Here is a 22,439-nt window from a genome sequence, read left to right on the forward strand (position 1 = left end):
GGAGTTGCCACATTCATCAGGAACTGTCATAAATTTAAGAACATAGACATTCATAAATTTTGCCTAGAACAGCATTCGGGAGCATGTGCAACAGAAGTAGAATTTCACAAAAAATCTTTCATAATATTAAGTGTATATTGAGCACCTGCAGGTAACTTTAATCTGTTCGTAAACCACCTTGAAGCTGTACTGGTCCATTTAACAACCAAAAACAAAGAAATGGTGGTTGCTGGTGATTTCAGTGTAGATTTCCTTAAAGACTCTCCCAATAAGAACTTATTTGAGTTAGTACCACTATAATTCAACTTAATTCCCACTGTAAAGTTCCCCACTAGGGTAGCCAATTGCTCCAAACAGTCATTGATAATATCTTTATAGAAGTTCAATGAACAAAATTATATTACAAAACCAATATTCAATGGCCTCTCAGACTATGACATGCAGTTCCTTCTGTTAAATGTTAACACTGAACAGGATACAAAATCTTTTAAATCCGATCTCAAGAGGGTAATCAATAAGCCAAAAATTGATTATTTTGGGACACTCCTTGGAGACATTCACTGGACTACAGTGCTCAAGGCATAAATGAAAAATATAACACTTTTGCTAATTAAGAGCTTACCTTATTCGAACACTGTTTTCCCCCAAAACTTACCAAGGTTAGAGCAAAGTCTACAAAGAAGCCATGGATTACTCAAGGAATAGGGGTACTTTGTAAAAGAAAAAGAAATCTGTATCTGTCAATCCGAAACAGTTCCGATGTTGATGCTATAGCGCATTACAAGAAATACTGCAAAATATTAAAGACTGTAATAGGGACATCAAAGCAAGTATTTTAAAAGGAAAAGATAGTCATATCAGATAACCAAATAAAGATAATATGGGATATAGTGAAGGAGGAGACCGGTAGAACCAGACATGAAGAGGGACAAATAGCATTAAGAGTAAACGATACATTGGTGACAGATGTGTATAGTGTTGCAGAACTTTTTAACAAACATTTCATAACTGTTACTGAAAAGATGGAGTTGTCAGGGTCTGTAGATGCTGCTATGGAATACCTCACACCAGACGTTTCAAGTAACTTCCATAATATGAATTTGACCCTCACTACCCCAGCAGAAATAATGTCCATCATAAAATATTTAAAATCAACAACATCTAGTGGGTATGATGAAATATCAACAAAGCTAATTAAAGAATGCGATTCTGAGTTAAGTAACATATTAAGCTATCTGTGTAACCAGTCATTTATCAGTGGAATATTTCCTGAATGCTTAAAATATGCTGAAGTTAAGCCACTGTTTAAGAAGGGAGGTAAAGAAATAGCATCAAATTTCCGTCCAATTTCACTTTTGCCAGCATTCTCAAAAATTTTAGAAAAAGTAATGTACAATCGGCTTTACAACCATCTTATCTCAAATAACATACTGTCAAAGTCACAGTTCGGATTTCTAAAGGGTTCTGATATTGAGAAGGCTATCTACACTTACAGTGAAAATGTGCTTAATTCATTAGATAAAAAACTGCAGGTTGTTGTTGTTGTGGTCTTCATTCCCGAGACTGGTTTGATGCAGCTCTCCATGCTACTCTATCCTGTGCAAGCTTCTTCATCTCCCAGTATCTACTGCAACCTACATCCTTCTGAATCTGCTTAGTGTATTCATCTCTTGGTCTCCCTCTACGATTTTTACCCTCCACACTGCCCTCCAATGCTAAATTTGTGATCCCTTGATGCCTCAAAACATGTCCTACCAACCGATCCCTTCTTCTAGTCAAGTTGTGCCACAAACTTCTCTTCTCCCCAATCCTATTCAATACCTCCTCATTAGTTACGTGATCTACCCACCTTATCTTCAGCATTCTTCTGTAGCACCACATTTCAAAAGCTTCTATTCTCTTCTTGTCCAAACTAGTTATCGTCCATGTTTCACTTCCATACATGGCTACACTCCATACAAATACTTTCAGAAAAGACTTCCTGACACTTAAATCTATACTCGATGTTAACAAATTTCTCTTCTTCAGAAATGCTTTCCTTGCCATTGCCAGTCTACATTTTATATCCTCTCTACTTCGACCATTATCGGTTATTTTACTCCCTAAATAGCAAAACTCCTTTACTACTTTAAGTGTCTCATTTCCTAATTTAATTCCCTCAGCATCACCCGACTTAATTTGACTACATTCCATTATCCTCGTTTTGCTTTTGTTGATGTTCATCTCATACCCTCCTTTCAAGACGCTATCCATTCCATTCAACTGCTCTTCCAAGTCCTTTGCTGTCTCTGACACAATTACAATGTCATCGGCGAACCTCAAAGTTTTTACTTCTTCTCCATGAATTTTAATACCTACTCCGAATTTTTCTTTTGTTTCCTTTACTGCTTGCTCAATATACAGATTGAATAACATCGGGGAGAGGCTACAACCCTGTCTTACTCCTTTCCCAACCACTGCTTCCCTTTCATGCCCCTCGACTCTTATAATTGCCATCTGGTTTCTGTACAAACTGTAAATAGCCTTTCGCTCCCTGTATTTTACCCCTGCCACCTTCAGAATTTGAAAGAGAGTATTCCAGTTAACATTGTCAAAAGCTTTCTCTAAGTCTACAAATGCTAGAAACGTAGGTTTGCCTTTTCTTAATCTTTCTTCTAAGATAAGTCGTAAGGTCAGTATTGCCTCACGTGTTCCAACATTTCTACGGAATCCAAACTGATCTTCCCCGAGGTCGGCTTCTACCAGTTTTTCCATTCGTCTGTAAAGAATTCGCGTTAGTATTTTGCAGCTGTGACTTATTAAACTGATAGTTCGGTAATTTTCACATCTGTCAACACCTGCTTTCTTTGGGATTGGAATTATTATATTCTTCTTGAAGTCTGAGGGTATTTCGCCTGTCTCATACATCGTACTCACCAGATGGTAGAGTTTTGTCATGACTGGCTCTCCCGAGGCCATCAGTAGTTCAAACGGAATGTTGTATACTCCCGGGGCCTTGTTTCGACTCATGTCTTTCAGTGCTCTGTCAAACTCTTCACGCAGTATCTTATCTCCCATTTCGTCTTCATCTACATCCTCTTCCATTTCCATAATATTGTCCTCAAGTACATCGCCCTTGTATAAACCCTCTATATACTCCTTCCACCTTTCTGCCTTCCCTTCTTTGCTTAGAACTGGGTTGCCATCTGAGCTCTTGATATTCATACAAGTGGTTCTCTTCTCTCCAAAGGTCTCTTTAATTTTCCTGTAGGCAGTATCTATCTTACCCATAGTGAGACAAGCCTCTACATCCTTACATTTGTCCCTGCTTAGCCATTTTGCACTTCCTGTCGATATCATTTTTGAGACGTTTGTATTCCTTTTTGCCTGCTTCATTTACTGCATTTTTATATTTTCTCCTTTCATCAATTAAATTCAATATTTCTTCTGTTACCCAAGGATTTCTATTAGCCCTCGTCTTTTTACCTACTTACTCCTCTGCTGCCTTCACTACTTCATCCCTCAGACCTACCCATTCTTCTTCTACTGTATTTCTTTCCCCCATTCCTGTCAATTGTTCCCTTATGCTCTCCCTGAAACTCTCTACAACCTCTGGTACTTTCAGTTTATCCAGGTCCCATCTCCTTAAATTCCCACCTTTTTGCAGTTTCTTCAGTTTCAATCTGCAGTTCATAACCAATAGATTGTGGTCAGAATCCACATCTGCCCCAGGAAATGTCTTACAATTTAAAACCTGGTTCCTAAATCTCTGTCTTACCATTATATAATCTATCTGATACCTTTTAGTATCTCCAGGATTCTTCCAGGTATACAACCTTCTTTTATGATTCTGCAGGTAACTGGTATATTTTGTGATCTGTCAAAGGCATTTGACTGTGTAAATCACAATATCCTTTGAAGTAAATTAGAATATTATAGTGTAACAGGAAATGCTGCAAAATGGTTCAAATCTTATATCTCTGGCAGGAAACAAAGGGTGTTATTAGGAAAGAGACATGTATCAAGCTATTAGGCATCATCCAACTGGGAACTAATTACATGTGGGGCCCCACAAGGTTCCATTTTAGGGCCCTTACTTTTTCTTGTGTATATCAATGACCTTTCATCAGTAACATTACCAGATGTCCAGTTCGTTTTGTTTGCCAATGATACAAACATTGCAATAAGTAGCAAATCAAGTGTAGTCTTAGAAAGATCTGGTAATAAAATATTTGTGGACATTAATCATGGGTTCCTAGCCAATTCCTTTTCACTAAACTTTGAAAAAAAAAAACGCACTACATGCAGTTCAGAACTGGTAAGGGGTGTCCCACGAGTATATGCCTAACATATGATGACAAGCAGATAAAAGAAGTGGACAGTGTTAAATTCTTGGGATTACAGCTTGATAACAAATTCAACTGGGAAAAGCACACCACAGAACTGCTGAAGCGTCTTAACAAATCTCTATTTGTAATGTAAATTGTATCAGACATAGGGGATACAAAAATGAAAAAGCTGGCATACTATGCTTACTTTCATTCCATAATGTCATATGGGATTATTTTTTGGGGTAATTCATCAAGCCAAGCTAAAGTTTTCCAGGCACAAAAACGTGCAGTAAGAGTTATATGTGGTGTGAATTTGAGAACATCCTGCAGAACCCTGTATAGGGAACTAGGGATACTAACTACTGCTTCCTAATATATTTATTCTTTAATGAAATTTGTCATTAAAAATAGATCACTTTTTCAAACCAACAGCTCAATTCATGAAATCAATACTAGAAATAAGAATAATCTTCACAAGGATTTAATTTAAAGTCACTTAGTCTTGTACAAAAAGGTGTGCATTATTCAGGAACACACATTTTCAATAACTTGCCAGCAGCCATAAAAAGCTTAACAACCAATGAAATTCAGTTTAAGAGAAGCCTAAAGGATTTATTGGTGGCCAACTCCTTCTACTCCATTGATGAATTTCTCAGTAGAACCAACTGATTTGTGTGTGTATACATATAAGTACAAAATAACTTCTGCACAATTTCAGTGCAGCAATGTGTTCATTGTAAATAAGTGTGTGTGTGTGTGTGTAAGTACAATCTAACTTCTGCACCATTTCAGTTTAGTAATGTGTTCATTGTAAATAAGTATTATAGTAGTTGTATTACACGTTTATTACCTTATAAATAAATAAAAATACTTTTTTAGTTTACATTCAGTGCATTAGTATTTGTAAAATGATTCTTTCATATAGTGTTTATTAAAAAATGACGATCATTCCACTTGGGACCTATGGAATGGTACATTAGCTTACTTGTTTGAGTTGTAAATGTTTGTCACGTATTATTGTTTTTCTGACATGTTCTACATCCTGGAGGACCTCCTCACTACAGATCAATTGGAATGAAAGTAAATCTAATCTAATCTAATCTTAAAAAGTGCGTTAATTCTGTTGGAGATTCACTATGTATTATGTTCTGTTTTCGTGTTTTACATTTGTAGTATAATTTTGTGATCATGTTGGGGTCAAAATCATTTGCATAGGCTATATAACAAAGTGTGTTAAGTTCTTTTCGAATTGCTGGCTTTTATAATGGTAGGTTATTTAACCTATTAATCACTGAATGGAAAAACGCTAGTTTATGAGCCACTGGAAGACAGGAATTGGTATTTATAATAATGCCAGAAGTGTTATTAGTTCTATAGCTACCAAATGTGTGGCAATTATTATCTTTGTCAATTGTGAAAGCTAGATAGTTAAGGATAGAGTCTTTCACAATTTTCACTGTGAATTTCATTTTAGGGTGTTGTTGGTTGAGTTTTCGATGGATATTTTCAATTTCTGCATGGCTACCATCAACCAACATGATGGTATCACCTATGAACCCCATAGCGCATTATGTATATTCAATCCCTAAGAAGGAGGGATAATGCAAAGGAGCAACTGGATAAGGCTTATGTGAGTGTCACAGTTTTTTTTTTCTTTTGTTTTCACATGTTTGGACATAAATAGACTGTTCTTAGTCAAAAGTACGAATAAACTGTAACAACCACTGTTAGTCAATTAGTGAGCAGAGTTCTAGGGAGGTACGACAGGCATCATTGCGCTTCTTCACTCCTTCTAATGTTGAAATATCGTGTAGAAACACTACCTACTTCCTTTAAGTTCATAAAATTATAATCAATGATAAATTTACAAAGTACACAAAAAAAGACATACCCGTGGGACTTTACTGATTAAATCAGATCCTGCTTTCTTGACTCGTTTTACAAATGTTGCCCCAAAACCTTTCCTGTAACACCAACAAATTTGTTCTCTTCATTAAACATATCTAATTTAACTCATAACAAAGACATTTTTTGTTTGAGATCTCAGAATGATATACTAGCAGGAAATGTATGATTTTCTTTGTAAGAAAATGAGTGAACAGTGTGAATTAGAAAAACAAATTCATCGGAAGAGTGATAATCATTCTTGCCTCTGCTATAATCTATCCAGTATTGTGCAAAACATTCAATGGGAAAAAATGTACGAGAATTTAAACATTGTGCAGGCACTTCTTTCTGCAAAGATTTCAAAGATTTCTTTAAAACTGAACTGTGAAAGACCAACTGAGTACAGAAATGTAATAATATCTGTACACTATTTTTTACTGAATGCATATTTTGCAGAAACAACAGCTCATACTATAATTAAATATTTATTAATTTAATTTATTAATAACATTAAATAGGAAACACTTCCTAATAATCTGCAAAAAGCAGTTACTATCTAGAAAGAGTTCTATTTTTCTAGGGCTACAAAGAAATAAATAGTACAATAAAGCCCAAGAGAGAATGCTTTTGGCAGTCTTTTAGATGATTTATTAATCCCTCACAATACTTGTATGTTGAAGTTTAATTAGGTCAAGGATACCATAGCACTAATCTTCAGCTATACAAGAAGCAGACAGGCTAAAAACCTGGCAGTATCAAAGACATGTCCAACACAATATCTTGGTAGTAATGGTTTGTTATAGGGCTGTTTTGAAAATTTCTGCTTTACTCAAGCAGTAAAACATCCAAGATTCACAATAATAAAAGCTTCTACAAACCATTATATGAGAAGAATTGTAACACACAAATGCAACTGGATTCTCACATGATATTCATAATGTACATATGTGCCACTGAGAATCCAGATAAATAAGAATTATGTCATTAAATAGGATAGCCATCAAAGAGGGGATAAATAATAACAGAGAGATAGGGGAGGGGGGGGGGGGGGGGAGAGAGAGAGAGAGAGAGAGAGAGAATACACAGGCATGACCAATGTACACTACTGGCCATTAAAACTGTGACATCATGAAGGCAGCATGCAACAAATGTCAAATTAGTATGCGTATGCTTGGATATGCAAATGATTTGCATTTCAGCTCAACTGCACAAAGCAAATAGGAGTAATGTCATCTACATTCCATACATAAGGAACAATTTTGCAGCAAGCTTCTTATTCAGAAATCACATCTGAATGTTGTTTGTTTGTGAGAAGACCATGTTATGTTTCACGTAAGAAGGAGATTGTCTGGCGCAGCAGGATTGCTGACAAGTGACACTACAGTATATCATTTTGTGGCACTGCTGCTCACTTTGGTCATGATCTCTCATCTGTATGCAAATATGGAATTGATGGTTTCAGGAGGACCATACTAAATACCGCACAGGACCTCAAAGCACCACATGACTAGTGTCCAAGAGGACAGGCAAATTGCTTGCTTGGCTCAGCAGGATCGTACACCCACCTCATGTACCTAGACTCAGGAAATGGGCCTGTTTGCAGCAGGACAAGTTTCCACATGGGCAGTGTGGTGACACCTGGAGCATCATGGTGACCACTGTTGTTTTTGTCTTTGACACAGCAACAGAGAGGGCTGCAGTGAGACAGTGATACACTCAAAAACAACATGCATGCAGGAGCAGCACTGTATCAAGATTTCAGACAAGTCCCAGTTATGCATACAGACCATGATAGACGTACACATATGTGGAAGCCCTGAAGAGAACCAGTGCTGCCAGATTGTATTCACCATTGTAATATGGGCTCAAGACATGGCATGATGGTATGGGATGCCACTGAATACACAACAAAATCAACTCGGGCTCACATAGTTGGTAACTTAAGACTGCAGTCATTACATTTCTAATTGGTTTAGCTTGGAGCCACGGCCCTACTTTGAGGTCTCTGCGACATATCTTATAACGGGATGAAGCTAGACTGCACATTACCTTTGCTGTCCTTACCTAACATTACACAGAGGGTGTTCAACACTCACCAGACCACCCTCTCACCCCTCCCCCACCCTGCCCCCCTTGCCATGGATTGCTGTGAGACTGCCACACCACAACTCACCAGGCACAATGACTTATCAACCCCAGCATAGAGATGAAGTAGCACGGAATGAGGTACCTATATCTGTCATCCGAGCCCATTTCAACTTGATGTCCAGCTGTGTTAGAGCCATTGTTGCTACCAGAGATAGCAGCTCTGTGTACTAAATTTCACATCCTGTATACTCCCAATCACCTACAAGTTTAAGTGTGTGTTCTTCCTGCTATACAGTATACACACAGTAAGTAAAATTTCATTATTTGCTATCCTTCCTGGTGCTGCCGTTTTAATGGCCAGCAGTGCAATTTGCTTCAGAAAGGAAACATGGTGACTCAAAGGAACTAACATTACTTTAACACATTTTACGTAAGTAAATAAAAATAGCATGCACAAAAATTAATAAGTTATATTTGCTTGTGGTAAGAAATGCTACGCACTTCTTGGAGGAACAGCTATCTAGTTTCCGGTAGTGGTCCATAATCTTTTCTTCCAGTTTTTCTTTCTGTCTGCAGAGGTTGTTGAACTTATCACTGTGGGCAGTAAATAACATTTATCTTGAGATAGAACAATATTAATTCAGAACCAGTCACCTATATCTCAATGAAGTATTATGAATAAACTACTGGAAGATCAATATCCCAGTTAAATATTAACTAAAGAACTGCAAGATTAACATATAACAACATTATTTCAGATATTACTTAAGGCAGATAAAATAGTTATCATCACCAGAATTTACTGAAGACTATTATCAGGTTGGCACACACATGTAGAACTTTCACCAAGTTCAATAACAGATGGAAATGGCAAGTGATTACACGACATTAACAAATTTACCACTGGATGCATAACAGGAGTCTTTTTGACCTAGAAATCTTCTCTTTTTCTCAATAAACTGTCTTAAAAAGTTTATTTTAGTTTGTGTCCTGTGTAAACCATGGAAATAAAATTGACTTTCTTTGGGAAAAGCCTTATTTTGGTACAAATCAAATTAACGGTTTTATTTTAATAATTTTATAATCCCACAAGTGTAAGGTATGACAGTCTTTCCAATAGCTTATTTATAAATGACTGGAATGGTGCGTTCTGTTGGCAAGATTATTGACAACAATTAGCAAATCAGCACAATTATATTCTTCGCTGATATGCCAAAATTATTATGACACTTACATCCAAGTCTTATTTTGAAGGTAAATGTGTTTTTCTGTGACAAAATACTTTCAGACTGCATTAGTTCAATTTCATAGCCAGAATGGTCATATACGATTCTTTTCTCCTGCTTACAGTATAAATACTAATCACCCAAAGAGATAAAAGATTGTCATCTAGAGTCAGCACAAGGATGGAATTTTGAATCAACTATTTCTGAATGGCTTGGAGATGTAGTTCTCTCTGATCAGCAAGCTAGCAGAATTCAGACACTTATGATCTGTAGAATGATAAATGTATGACTTTTGATGTGGCAAGTGAAGAAACCAGTGAAAATTAGATAATACAGCTACAGAAGTGCTTATTTCCTTATTGGGCATGATGGAAGTTGGTGGAGTAAAACACGACCACCATTGGGTGGAATTTAAGAATACGATATCATGAAAATTCCACCTACTTCGTCCAGTGAGAGATAGTGTAACTCTCTCCATTTTGGATAGGATTATTTTATATCACAAAGAATGTTACAAGAGATTGAGCACTGTATTAATTCAGAAGGTATGTGCATTGCTAGTATCAAGGAAAAAAATTGGCATAATGTTACCTCTGAGGAAACGGGTGCATTTCTTTGACTCTTGATTATGATGATGTTGCCAGAAGCTGGTATGTGCTATCGGAGAGCTATTTCATGATAGCCTTGTCCATTTATTTGACCACATTTTCAATTAACAGATTTGAAAATGTATGAAGGACCCTGAGATTTGATGACAAATGGACCAGAGAGGCAAAGAGCAAGAGTGAAAACATTGCACCATTTCACTTCGTTTGTGAACTTTTCACTGAAATCTGTTGTCTAAGGATGCACCCCAATGAAACTTTAACTAAGATGAACATCTTGTCACCTTCAAAGGTTCTCTGTTTTGTATATTCCCAGCAAACCACAGAAAAGTAGAATAAAAATATTTTGGGTTTTGCATATGCCAGAAAATCAGTGTGGTATCTACTACAGTAAAGACAGCAAGAGGTGCCTCAATAAATATTACAACGGATTTTTTCCTTCCAAATGTTCAGTCGAAGAACTACTGCAGGATAAGATTATAACAGTGAAATCTTTGGCACAAAACGAAAAGGAATTTCCATCATAAATGAAGACTATCAAGTACAAAGAAGCTTTATCATCATCATGTGGTTTCAAATACAATTTGACAATTGTAAGTGATGGGGCAAAAGTGTCATATTGCTAAGTTCTCTGCACCACAGCGCCACAGTAGATGAAGGACCTAAAAAGGAAGCTGAATATAAGCTTTATTCTACAATAAAACTAAATCCTTTGCTCATTTGCAGAAGGCAGTGAAATTGGTGTACTTTGTCCTACGAACAAACGTAATGGATGTAGCAGCAATAGATGCCTCATGCTTATTTTCACTGCAACTACAAGGACAGATCTAATAAAAGAAGAATTTTGGTCAAGAACTAGGGCAACAAATGTGTCTTCACTTGGAGGAGAGTGTCAACAACCCATGCTTCCAAAAGAATTTCCTACAGTATGGTGTGTTGTGAGCAAAATTTCTGGTATGGACTCGATAAAATTAAAGAGATTTTTTTTTATTCAGTCTCAGTCTCAGGAAAATTATAACATAATTTATGATGTTTCATTTTGTATGAAGGTAAAATAAAGACCAGTATCATAATTAATACTTTCTTATTCATTCTGTGTAACCAAATTCAGCACTATCTGATAATACAGTTTTATTGCTCATTTAATGTATTTCTTTTTTTCAGATAAAGGTCTTAGAGACATGTCTCAAGCATTTTTCAAGTCCACCTACCCAAACATCCACAGATTTAATGGTCATATACAAGACAATGAGGGCGGGGGTGTTACCTGCCTGATAATGGTGCTGAACATCAGCAAATTATCATTTACATCAGAGTAAGTTTAGAGGTAACAGCGAAAATAAACCCGCAAACATACATGAAAGGCATAAGGTAATATGTGAGCTGAGGTAAAAAAACAGTAGTAAAAATGATAGTGGTATTGGTAGCAGCAGCAACATATTAGCAGTGTACTGGATCACAAACAAGAAACAAGAGTTTCCACATGGTTTAAGACACTGTGAGAGGCAAATGCACTAATAAGGCAGTTAGCACAGCTACTGCACTACTCTCTCTGCCTTAAGGAGATCAGGAGAATAGGCAAAAGTACCAAGCAAAACAATCAGACCCATGAGTGAGGAAAGATCATCATCAAATACAGGGCAAAGAAATCAAAGGACAGTTCCCTTACAAATTTCACACTCATTCCCTTTACTGCATTTAATTCTACTATTTCTGAAGAAGGAACTATTGACTCTTAGATTACATGTGTCAATGTTGAAAAATACAGTTGACAACCATGTTACATTTACAAACAGACAGGAAGTCTGGCCAGCAGAGATTGGTTCAGGATGCTTGGAAAGGGGGATGGTAGGTCAATGTGCGGGTTAAGATTGCTGACAGTTCTGTACACAAGCAACATTACTTTCTACTTGAAGTGTTTCCATTGGTAGTACAAGAATTGTGCCTCTTAAAAGTACTGGCTAGCCTTTATGCCACTATAACTTTTTTCCTAAATATAGCTGTCAACCATACAGTAAGTTTTTTTCCCTTTCTTGGTGAAAATCTATCATTCAAAATTGACATAATTAATATAAAAATTTTAAAATAAATCTCATTTCACTTTTAACAAATTTGTATGAACTAAAACAAACATGGACAATAACATGGCAAAAAACTGTTGTAATACCAACGTGAATATCTTTTCCTCTTGATGATAGTGTTCCTTATCTTCGAGAGAAAGCGTTAAAAGTTCATGATACTGACTAAACATATGAGAAACATTTTCCATGAGAGCACGGCGATCATCTTCCAAACTGGCATTCATTTGTTGTAACAACTGAAAAGTAAAAAATAAGAGAATTATTAATGCCACTGATAATGACAATGATCTGATGACAATATTACATTTTGTCAGTAGAGGATGCTCATTGAGCTAGCTGATAAATGTGAACAAGTATATAAACAGACAGTCTTATATGAAACTATAGTAGCAAACTGTGGAACACTTTCACACTGGATCGCATAGAAGAAAGTGCTAACACCCTAACAACTATTATAAGGCATAATGAACAGCAGGATATATAAAAGTGATTACTGCACACACAATGATTTATTCAGCAAGTGCAAATGAAAGTCAATAAGTTCTCATAATTTGATAAAGCAAACAGTACTTTAAAAAAAAGGGCGGGGGGGAGGGGCAACTCTACTGGCAGAAAATTATATATAGTTAATACTTGTGGCAACTTCTTGTGTAATCAATTAAAATAAAACAAATAGGTAAATTTTCTCTCTGTCGTAACTGTGTAGTGGTGAAATATATATACATTTTCAGTCATGTATATTCAGTAAATTGCCCCTCCAGAAAGAGATTTATGGCTTTCCAATCAGTTTTTGGAAGGGTATTTTTTTTCTGGTCACCTTGTGATTGGCAGCAAGGTAACACACAGAACACCTCATTGAAAATAAGGAAATTGCTGTTCAACAAACACAGCTTAAACACCAGTGTCAGCCTAATTAACTGTGGGGAAAACTATTCTCCACCACCCACTCCATTTTTATCAATAAGCATCATGTCACTCACACAAACGTGTGATAATCTTCAGCCAATAGCGCACACAAATTATTTTAGTATATCATTTGGAAGGTACTGCACTCCTTAATTTGGATCCCAGACTTTGCATCCACACCACTTTAGATTAGTGAAGAACGATCTCCTTGGTAGGTGATTTGCAACGAACAGACACAGCACTGTGCCTCATAAAGTGGCTGCGTGGACTTGATGCAGATGGGGGGAGGGGTGAAGGGGAGGGGACAGTTTGAAACTTAATGAGTACCACTGCTGTATTACAATGTACCAACATAACTGTCTCTGGAATAATGTTTGTGCACAAGAGCAGTCATTACTCCACTCTTTTAAACACAGACATAGGTTTAAGAGTTGTTTACACAGATAACATCTCATACTGGCAGCACTTATGACTACTTATTTCTTGGCTGTTACTAACATTAGGGCATTTTAAGAATAGACACTCAATAATGTAGGAAGTGAAAATGATATGGTTAATGAAGATTTCTTTTCCAACATAACAGTCACAACCCACATACTTATTACACATTGTTTTCTATTCTTATGGACGGAACAAAATGTAACATAGAGGTCAGAAAAAAATAGTTTATTTTATTTTTGGGTTCATTTTCTCATCACAGTTCCCAAAATCAGTTCACATGCTGCATATGATTTGCTTGGTAGGTGATTTGCACCAGAGACAGCACTGTGCCATCACACAGAGGCTTTGGTAACTGAAAGATAAAATTATGCAGCTATGCTTAACAACTGATATCTTCTATTTGGGAAAAAAGATATGACTTATTGATACCTTATTTTTACAATATGGGAGAATTCATATCACTTGCCTCACACTTATGAGTCATTTTTGCTAGCTCCACTTCCAGCACAGCCAATTCACCCTGCATTTCTGTTGCCCGTAATTTAATGCTGCCACTGTCAGATCGCAAAGAACGATGCTCTTCTTGCAGATTTCTGTATTCTTGCTTCAGTTTTTCATTGGCTGTGAAAAGATTGCGGAAGTCATCCTGAAATACACAAGGGCAGAAATTTGAGACATTTTAAACACGCAATATATCAATATAGAAAGTCTGCAGTTTTACCCTGAAGAGGAATTTCATTTTTATTTCATGAGAAATACTCACAACAGAAAACTTGTTTATATTCTGTGTGATGCGATTGTGTCACACCATAAACAGTCCCTTCATAAACACATAAAAACATGTTATTCTAGTTGATAGACACAGACTCACTAAGAATGTGCTATGGCACGTACTTTTCTTTCTCCAGGACAATAATAAAATGTTTGTTCATTTCATAGGAGATCACAAATAATTATGTATGAGAACACAAGTTGCATTACAAATAATGTTCAAACTTAAATTCTACAAATTATTCCTATTTGAGGTCAAAGGGGAAAAAAAGGAAAAGAAGGTTGTATCCAAACAACACACAGTAAAAGATCTGATTAAAATTCTTAAGATGATAAGCAGTTTCAGGGATTAAGAAAGTTGATGAGTCCAACACTAGCATTTAACGACAATTGTTGAGCAGCATAAAATTACGACAAAAAGGATAAAAGACACAAAAATTAGTAAAAACAAAAAGAGAGAATCGCCATACAAAGAACCCATCTAAGAAGAGAAAAATACTGATGGAAAAGCGAAAATTAAATTCTGTGGTTGAGCAGGTAGAGGTAGGTAGTAACAAAGGTATATATAGGAAAAGGTCAACATTCAGAGTTACAGTAAAGAAATCTTGGACACTAATTAAAATCTATATTTACTTTTTCTTCTTTTAAATTCCATCTGTCAAAGCCTACAAAAGGAACAGAACACCTCATGTGATTGAAAATGGGTCCAGATCATTCCATTTTTAATGGTCACAGATCAGATCTACAACAGCAAAGCGAAAAGTACTTGGGCTGGCAGTGGAAACTTCTTTCAGTTCGATGAACCCTCTGCCAGGCACTTAAATGTGATTTGCAGAGTATCCATGTAGATGTAGAAAATGTACTTTTTTTGACATAGTTGACTTTTGAGTTGAAGCACTTCGCCCAGTTTTCCATACAGCACACTATTAATTCACAGTGATTCTAAATAGTTTATATAATATCCATCAATGGCTGCCGTCATTTTCATTGTACTCTAAACATATTCCAACATCAAACTTTTTAACATGTAGGAATAGGTAAAAGACAGTGGTTGCCAAATGAGTTGAATGTGGTGAAAGGTGCAATCCTGCATTACTGAGCGGTTTGCTTCAACTGGATTCACACAGGTCATTGCAGTTGAACAAGAGCACTTGCTTTTAGTAAACAGCGGTGAAACAAATTTGGAAAAATCAACTGAGATTTTCAAAAATGACCTAGACATTGAGAGACTGTGCTTACATGTGAATATGTTAGCCGATATTGCTAATAAAAAACAAATGGTCTTAAAAAACATGCGTGATATAAGAAAGTACATTACACAAGTGCCTGCAGTTGGAGAAATGTTATGTGAAGTAGTGAAGTGCGTTAAGCTTCTCCAAGTAGTTCCAATCATGATAGCAACAGTAGAGCAGTCATTTAGTGCCCTTAGACGTCTGAAGTCATATCTTCGATCAACAATGGTACAGAAGCAATTAAACAACTTTGCTGTTCTTCGTGCCCACTGAGATGTTTAGGATTCAGTAATCCAGTCCATTTGCACCTTTCTAAAGACACTCTAGCCCTAATAATGGCATTTAGAGCAATATTACAAATCTTTATAAAATAGAGAATTAAATACATACATAATGTTAAATTTTCAGATTCGAAATATTAGCACTAGTTTAGTACTGTATTACTATATTACTATAGTACTGTATTAGTTGTTTTCAAATACTTAGATATTTCTAGGGTGTAAGACCTAATTAAAACCCACTATTTACATAATTTTTGACTGAAAGTATTAGGCATACTGTATTAACTTTATTAAGTGTATTACAGCATTAACTTTGAGATATTGTTTCTATTTAATGGACCCTGAGCTTTATTCAAAATAAGCTTAAATTAGCTATTTCACTTATTAATCAAAGTGCTATTACTGTGCAACACCAATATTTTGTGTGTTAGTCTTTTAATGATAGTTTAGGATTTATTTAAATATTGTCGCAGAAGAAGCCAAGTAGCACCGTAGTGTAGTAGTGGTTATGATACTGTACTGTTGCATGAAGGGTTGCGAGTTCAAAAACTCACCTGGACTGTACAATTTTAATTTTTATATTCAGTTTGAGTACATTCTAGAAGTATCCACAAATGTCAAGAATCATTGTACTGGAATGTTCTGTAGCTGTATATATACTGTATGTGTTCTGGCCGGAGACAGTTCGCTCCGCGCTCTTGTATGTGCAAGTGCTGAATAAACCTTCGTTAAATGAAGTCAGTGTTTGTCATTCATCTAATTACACCTTCGTCTACGTGACATTATTGTGGTGGAGGCACCGGGTATTGGAATTTGTGATAGTGCACATTATCAACGACACAGTGGCTTCCATGAGGCCACAACAGAGCTACTGTTTACGTGGCGAGAAACCCGAGTTCGAGCCATATTCAAAAGATCTCAATCTATCAAAGACAGAGGAAGAAGAGGACATTACAATGACAGCAACTGTGTGCCACCACATGAGACATCATTCCGGGTTCTCTGGTGACAATGGCCAAGATCCAAACAAGCGGCTAAAGGTATATGAGCGTATAGCCAAATTTAACAAATGGGATGACACCGTGTGTTTGACTAACATATTCTTCTACTTGGAGGGCACTGCCAAGCAATGGTATGAGAACAACAAGGAGAAGTTCACAAGCTGGGAAGTATTCCAGGCGGAACTGCGCAAGCATTTCGGCGACACACAACGACAGAAGTGCAAGGCTGAAGATAATCTAAAGTGCAGGGCAAGGAGAAACTATAGCATCCTACATTCAAGACATCTTGGAGCTGTGTAAAATAGTGGATCCTAGAATGAAGGAGGAAGATAAGGTTGCACATCTCATGAAGGGTGTTGCTGAGGACATGTATCAAGCCCTACTCCTGAAGGTGGTTTCAACAGCAGACGACTTCATAAAATGGTGCCAGTATATCGAGACAATGCATCCAAAAAGAATTACATGCAAGAGGTTTGAATGGCTTCCATATGTCATACCGATGTCTGTGATGGAGGAAGGAACTGATTTCAAAAGTTTTCTTCATCAGAGAGAGAGAGAGAGAGAGAGAGAGAGAGAGAGAGAGAGTTCAGAAGGCACTTGGATTGCACAGCAAGACGCTTCAAGAGGTCATAAGGGAGGAAGTGGAACAGACATTGAACCCAATCTCTTGTTCTTCATTTCCCTTTAAAACGGTGAAAAAGTCGACACCCAGGTAAAGTTACGTTCCTACAATGCCACATGAGGAACCTGTTTGGGCACCAAGGAAGACTGACATCTGGGGGACCCAGGATAACCAACCAGAATGTTTCCACTGCAGACGACTGGGACATGTGATGCGCTATTTTAGAGAAAGGCAGCAGATATTTGAAGACGCCCGCGCGAGAAGACAGCAGACCAGTCTTAGCCGATGCCAACTCTGGGACGACGAAGATGAACAAGAAGATGTGGGTGCAGGACGACGTAGGTCACCATCACTGCAAGCTAGCCACTGGAGTGGACACTCCCCTACATAGCGATCAAGGTCTCCATCACCATTTAGAGGCTCCAGCCAATCACCTAGCCACCGCAACCTGTAAAACTAAAGGGTGCGACCTTCCTTGAAGGTGAGGCCGCCAAAGAGAAAAGTCCTTCGCCGTCAATCACTACAAAAATGATAGCAAACTACGTCGATAACCTCATGGATGGCCAACCAGCCCTAGCTCTTGTGGACTCTGGAACATCATAGATGGATTATTGTTTGCACTGATTATCTGACACGCTATGCCATTACAAAAGCCGTGAAAACAGCCGAAGCATTCGAGGTAGCCAAATTCATCATGGACGACATTGTTAATTATGGATCGATGGAAAGTTTTTCAATCAAATCTTGTGAAAGAGATAAACCGTCGGTGCAAAATTACTCATCACATGACAACTGCCAACCATCCGCAAACTAATGGGCTTACTGAATGCCTTAATAAGACCTTGGCCAACATGCTATCAATGTTCATCAGTGTTGAGCAGAGCAACTGGGATGAGGTGCTACCTTTCGTGACTTATGCTTACAACGCCGCCAAACAAGACACCACAGGATTTACGCCATTTTTCCTGGTGCATAGGCATGAGGTGATGACGATGATGGACACAGTGTATCCGTTACATCCTGATGAGGTGGGCGATGACTACATCAGCCAGGTGTTAACCAGAGCTGAGGAAGCTCAGCAGTTAGCTTGACTCCGCACACTGCATGCTGAGAACGATCGCCAAAGGCATGACGCAAGACACCGCCCTGTTCTTTACCAGTCTGATGACCTCGTCTGGATCTTCACTCCTGTTCAGAAGGTTGGTCCCTCTGAGAAGCTCCTCTGGCGCTACTTTGGACCTTATAAGGTTGTAAGACAGTTGTCTGATGTTACTTGTGAAGTTGAAGATTTCAACCCTGACACAAGATCAGAGGTACGGTCCACGTCCTTCCAATGAAGCCCTATAAGGATCCTGCAACCCAGGGTAAATTCGAAGCTCCAGTGACAGGCAACAAGCGGAAAGGTGGCGAAGATCATCGCTAGGGCAACCATCAGTCATTGGGAATCGGAGTATGCAGGACCGATGACTAGGAGGACTAGGAGGACGTAGTAAACTGTTGCATGAAGGGTCGTGAGTTCAGAACTCACCTGGACTGTACAATTTTAATTTCTATATTCATTTCAAGTACATTCTACAAGTATCCACAAATATCAAGAATCATTGTACTGGAATGTTCTGTAGCTGTATATATACTGTATGTGTTCTGGCCGGAGGCAGTTTGCTTCACGCTCTTGTACGTGCAAGTGCTGAATAAACCTTCGTTAAATGAAGTTAGTGTTCATTCTTCAGCTAATTACACCTTCTTCTATGTGACAATATAACTTCAGTCTTTTCAGAGCGATATATTCACTACTCTGTAATAGTCTATAAGAATGATTTTAATGTAAATTAAATTAGCTTTTTACAAAAATATTGTGCATGTTAATGTCTTGTTTCTTTTTCCAAAGCCAAAAAATGTGTCTGTCAGGCTTGTCTAGTTTCTTGGAGTGTCGAGTTATCGAGAGTCCAGTTTTCAGGGTTCTAACATTGATCATATGCCTCTAAAAAAACTTTAAAACTCACTACTTTTGATCTAAAATTTAGAAAACTTCCTGGGGCAAGACCCCCAGTATGAGAAAGAAAGAAAGAGAGAGAGAGAGAGAGAGAGAGAGAGAGAGAGAGAGATACATCACTCTTAGTTATTCGGGAGTTGAAAAAGCGGAGGGAGTGAGCTGCAACTAAAAGTACTGTCTAATTGAACTTTCTCATAAACTTAATAGTGTAGCCTATATTCAAGATTTGGTTATTACCATATCATGTCAGAAGTTTACTTGCAGCCAATATTTGCAGGTGGCCTACACTCGTGCAAATATGGTAATTTTTCAATTAATGTGTACCATAATCTTTGTATACTTTCTCAATGTTTACGGGAGTGAGAATATCTGTAGAAAGGAGAGGTGTGACCTGGCAGCAAGGGGAGGAAAAAAAGTGGTGGGAGGATTGAGCCAAATGGAGAGAGAACTCGTCAGCACCCAGACCCAGCAGTAGCTGGAGAGGGAGCGGGATCCGGATACAACAACAACAACAACAACAACAACTTCATAACTCTTCACCAACTTTGAATGAATTTGGACAGACATAAAAAACAAAGGATCCTATGACAGCACAGTGTCTCTGTTTGTAAATGTAAAACCAGCATGCACGTGGATGCAACCACAGCCGAGAGTCCCCCTACACACACACACACACACACACACACACACACACACACACACACAATGATTTGGAACTTATTAAGGGGCTCCGGAAAGGCTCAAAATCATAAAAAGTTCAATTTTTACTTTTTTGCGTTTTCTGAATCTGCAGACTATTACCTTTTAATAGATATATAATTTATTCAATTCCGAAGACTACAACTATTTTTAAATTTTTTTTGAAATGTGTTCTACATGGGCGTGACCCACTGTGGCGCTGTCAAATGGTGTTATTATTAACGTCCGTGTTCATCAGGTACATTTTAGTGATGTGAGATAAAGTATGTGTTGTGGCTAACCTGTGATGGTTCAATATATATCGCTGATGTGATTGTCGATTGTTTCATGTTTATTTACTCTGTCGTTATCTTGAAAATATTCGTAATTAATTCTGTTTCTTGAGTCTCTGTTTTGTTGAAGTATAATAATGAGTAAAAGTAAAGGCTATTAGGCAAAATACACAAAGTGTCGACGAAATGAAGAAGGCTGTTTGGGCTCTTTTTTTTTCATACTTCTTCAACCGATGAAAATCCCCAACATAGCTTGTGTCCCACAGAAGAAGACAGTTGGTGTAAATATAACAAAGGATTGCTAACTGGTGAAGTGTACACTCATAAGCATAGTCTGCCTCATGCAATAATGGAGGTGATAAAACCTATTTTCAGAGACTTAGCAGCACCTGAACTGTTGAAAAAGTGTATTCACGGAAAAACTCAAAACCCCAATGAAAGTGTAAATAGTGTTATATGGTCGAGAATCCCCAAGACTGTATTTGTTGGAATAGAAACACTTCACTTTGGTGTGTATGATGCTGTTGCGACTTTCAATGATGGCAACATTGTAAGGTGCAAGGTATTTAGAAATTTGGGAATGAAGATAGGTTCTAACATGGTACGAGCGATGCTTGCTTTAGACAAGGAACGCCTTTGGGCTGCAGACAGGGCTGTAAAGAGTCTAGAAATACAAGCAAGAGTAAACAGGAGGAGGAACAAGAGGAAGCTGGAGGAGGAGTTTGCAGAGGATGAAGATAATCCATCCTATGGACCTGGAATGCACTAAAAAGTTAATCCAATCTTTGTCACTCGATTCCCAAAACTTTTATTTTCTCATACTAATTACATGTTTTCTAAGGATCTTCCAAACATATTTGTTTCAAACTTTCAGTAAATGTTACACAGTACCTTCTGCATAATTTAACACAGCCTTTTTCCAAAAAGCTGTATATTTTTGAATATATAAATAAAAAAATTGCAAAAAAATGTTGTGAATTTTCATTACAATTGAAAAAAAATCATATTTAATAACTGAACTAACATTTTGTAAAATCCCTGTGTTAAGTTGTGGCCCATATTCCAATAAATAATCTGTAAAAAGTTCAACTTCCTACCTCCAATACTTTGTGAGGAAAGATGTAATTTATAAGCGTTATTTTAACATTGCAAGTATAGGGCGTTCCGGAGCTCCTTAAATAAACAAGCATACAGACTGTTATTACTCTGGCATAGAATCTGCGAATGGGACAAAGGAAACCAAGAAAATTCTGTATTCATTCTTAAGCCCAGAGAAAACAAACTGCAGGCTATTTGTAACAGTCAAAGGTCTGTAATAGACAGATTCAAAATTCACAGCTTTTCACAGGCTGACTAAACTGTGCTACAGTGATTTGATACAGTTCATTTCTCCTGTGATAATACAGAGTAATACAGATATGAAAGCACATATCAGTGCAGAGGAACAGATATTAATCACACTGACGTAAGAAAGTGTTGATTTATTTTGTTCACATGGTATGCAAATACAGAAAATTGTGTCATAATTAAACATGACAATATACCATTTAGTAAATAATAAAATGCTCAATGAGATTACATATTATTGTGTTTCATACATCATTTTTGGAACTTACATGTGAGACAAACTGGGCAATTAGCAATCACCCACCAATTGCTGGCCAACTCCTTGCTGAATTACACTGTAATACAGATTGGTAGCACTATTCCCTTGAAGACCAGTCTCAGCAACTTTGTCCAGTTTGTATGAGGCACTGATGAGTTGGGGAATTATAGTGACTGCATAACAGCTACAGGGGAAAATGGTAGTGGAGTGGATGACTGATTCATGATTTCACTGACTACTTGTAAGAACTTATATTTGAATGTTTTTATTCTCTGGCCACTCATTTCATCCAAGTCAGACAATAATCTGAGAAGAAGCATTTTCATGTCTTCTCTGATTCTGGGACATCAATTTTTGTCTTCTTGGCTTTAATAAACTTCATGAAACAGTTACCAATTCAATTATTTTTATAACATCA

The 22,439-nt window shown here is 37.3% G+C and overlaps 1 protein-coding gene across 2 annotated transcripts in view; it reads right to left on the reverse strand.

The window, feature by feature from the left end:
- The window catches only part of LOC126185022 (protein Daple), a 199,706-nt gene that overhangs the window by 38,287 nt on the left and 138,980 nt on the right, over window positions 1–22,439 (reverse strand). For both annotated transcript variants that reach the window (XM_049927747.1, XM_049927746.1), the window contains 4 exons: window positions 14,011–14,190; window positions 12,288–12,433; window positions 8,787–8,879; window positions 6,202–6,274 (listed from right to left, as the gene is read on the reverse strand). In XM_049927747.1, coding sequence (XP_049783704.1) covers window positions 6,202–6,274; window positions 8,787–8,879; window positions 12,288–12,433; window positions 14,011–14,190 — 492 coding nt within the window. The remainder of the gene's footprint in view (window positions 1–6,201; window positions 6,275–8,786; window positions 8,880–12,287; window positions 12,434–14,010; window positions 14,191–22,439) is intronic.

This window comes from Schistocerca cancellata, chromosome 4 (genome assembly GCF_023864275.1).
Source record: "Schistocerca cancellata isolate TAMUIC-IGC-003103 chromosome 4, iqSchCanc2.1, whole genome shotgun sequence".
NCBI classification, from domain to species: Eukaryota; Metazoa; Arthropoda; class Insecta; order Orthoptera; family Acrididae; genus Schistocerca; species Schistocerca cancellata.